Source organism: Acanthisitta chloris, unplaced genomic scaffold (assembly GCF_000695815.1).
Source record: "Acanthisitta chloris isolate BGI_N310 unplaced genomic scaffold, ASM69581v1 scaffold19096, whole genome shotgun sequence".
In the NCBI taxonomy this organism is placed as follows: Eukaryota; Metazoa; Chordata; class Aves; order Passeriformes; family Acanthisittidae; genus Acanthisitta; species Acanthisitta chloris.
In genome coordinates, this window is record NW_008680063.1 from 61,891 (window position 1) to 63,227 (window position 1,337).

The window sequence follows — 1,337 nt, forward strand, 5'->3', positions numbered from 1 at the left end:
GTCCGGACACTTTCAATGAGAGAAATAGCAAATGGGTAGAGCTGGTTTGCCTGGTGAGCTTTGTTGACAATGGCCAGTGGGACACGGAAGCCAAGCCACTTCAGGTTTCGGACTTCTTTGGAAAGGGTAATGATTTCTGGGAGGAAGTTGACTTTGAGTTTCAGGACGTTTCCAGTTCGACCTCGAACACGAGTGCTCTCGATGGTGAAAATGCGCCCGGACACGCCGAGATTGCGTTGCTGAACTTTTCTTGCCCAGTCATCAAAGATCTCCTGAGTGTTGAGCTTCATGCGAAAGCTATCTCCATCCTGCTTCAGCTTCTGACCTTCCACATGGTTCTCCCAACCTTTGCCAAGGACATCCTCAACACGCTTCATGTAGGCAGTGAGCTGCCTGTCAATCTGTTTGGCCCAGATGATAGACCCAGACACGGGAGGCAAGTCACGAACGTGACTCATTTTACAAGCTTGACTCTGTGGGTACTGTACTTTGAATTTGTCATGGAGAGACTCGATATCATCCTTCACACGCTGGATCAGCTGTGTCTGATACTCACGGATGGCCCCGCGGATGTGAGGCCTCACGAACAGCGCGTTGAAGCGGGAGAAGATCCTGAACATCTCGTTGGCATTCTTAGCTGTACCCAGCTGGTCTCTCAAACGGGCTGTGATCCGAGTCTCAACTCGATCGATTCTTTCGTCATAGCGCTTCATTGCTGCCTCCCAGGCCTCTGTACCTTCTTTGGACACATCTAACCCATCTACTTCCTTAACGTTCTCATAAGCAAGATTGACTTCTTCAATGGCATTAGCATCTGCAGCATCAAAAAGGACTTCTGCAACCTTCATATCTTGTGGTTCGGGTACCTCTCCTTGGTTTTGCTGGGCAACAGCAGTTACCTGCATGAGAATCAGAGTTTAGTGAGTTTGACGGAGCCAGAGTCCTCTCACTTGTGGAAACCAATAAAACAAGAGGGAACAGCAAAAACTAATGCCCAGGAAGTTCCACCTGAATATGAGGAACAACTGCTTCCTTGTGCAGTCACTGAGCACTGAACACATTGCCCAGAGAGGTTGTGGATTCTCCCTCACTGGAGATATCCAAGAACCACCTGGACACAATCCTGAGCCATGTGCTCTGGGCTGGCCCTGCCTGAGCAGGGAGGTGGGACCAGATGACCCACTGTGGTCCCTTCCAACCTAACTGATTCTGTGATGCTTCAAAATTCACCTAGAAATAGCTAAACACAGTCTGTTCTAAAAAGCAGTGCAAAACCCCCTACAGACAGTAACAAATCCTTAACAAGCTCCCAGTCATGTTCCACACTTCAGTTCCAG

The 1,337-nt window shown here is 49.1% G+C and overlaps 1 protein-coding gene across 1 annotated transcript in view; it reads right to left on the reverse strand.

The window, feature by feature from the left end:
• DYNC1H1 (dynein, cytoplasmic 1, heavy chain 1) overlaps positions 1–1,337 on the reverse strand; it is a gene marked incomplete at its 5' end in the record, with an annotated part of 44,984 nt that overhangs the window by 42,698 nt on the left and 949 nt on the right. Inside the window, 1 exon segment of the mRNA XM_009077584.1 lies at positions 1–899. Coding sequence (XP_009075832.1) covers positions 1–899 — 899 coding nt within the window.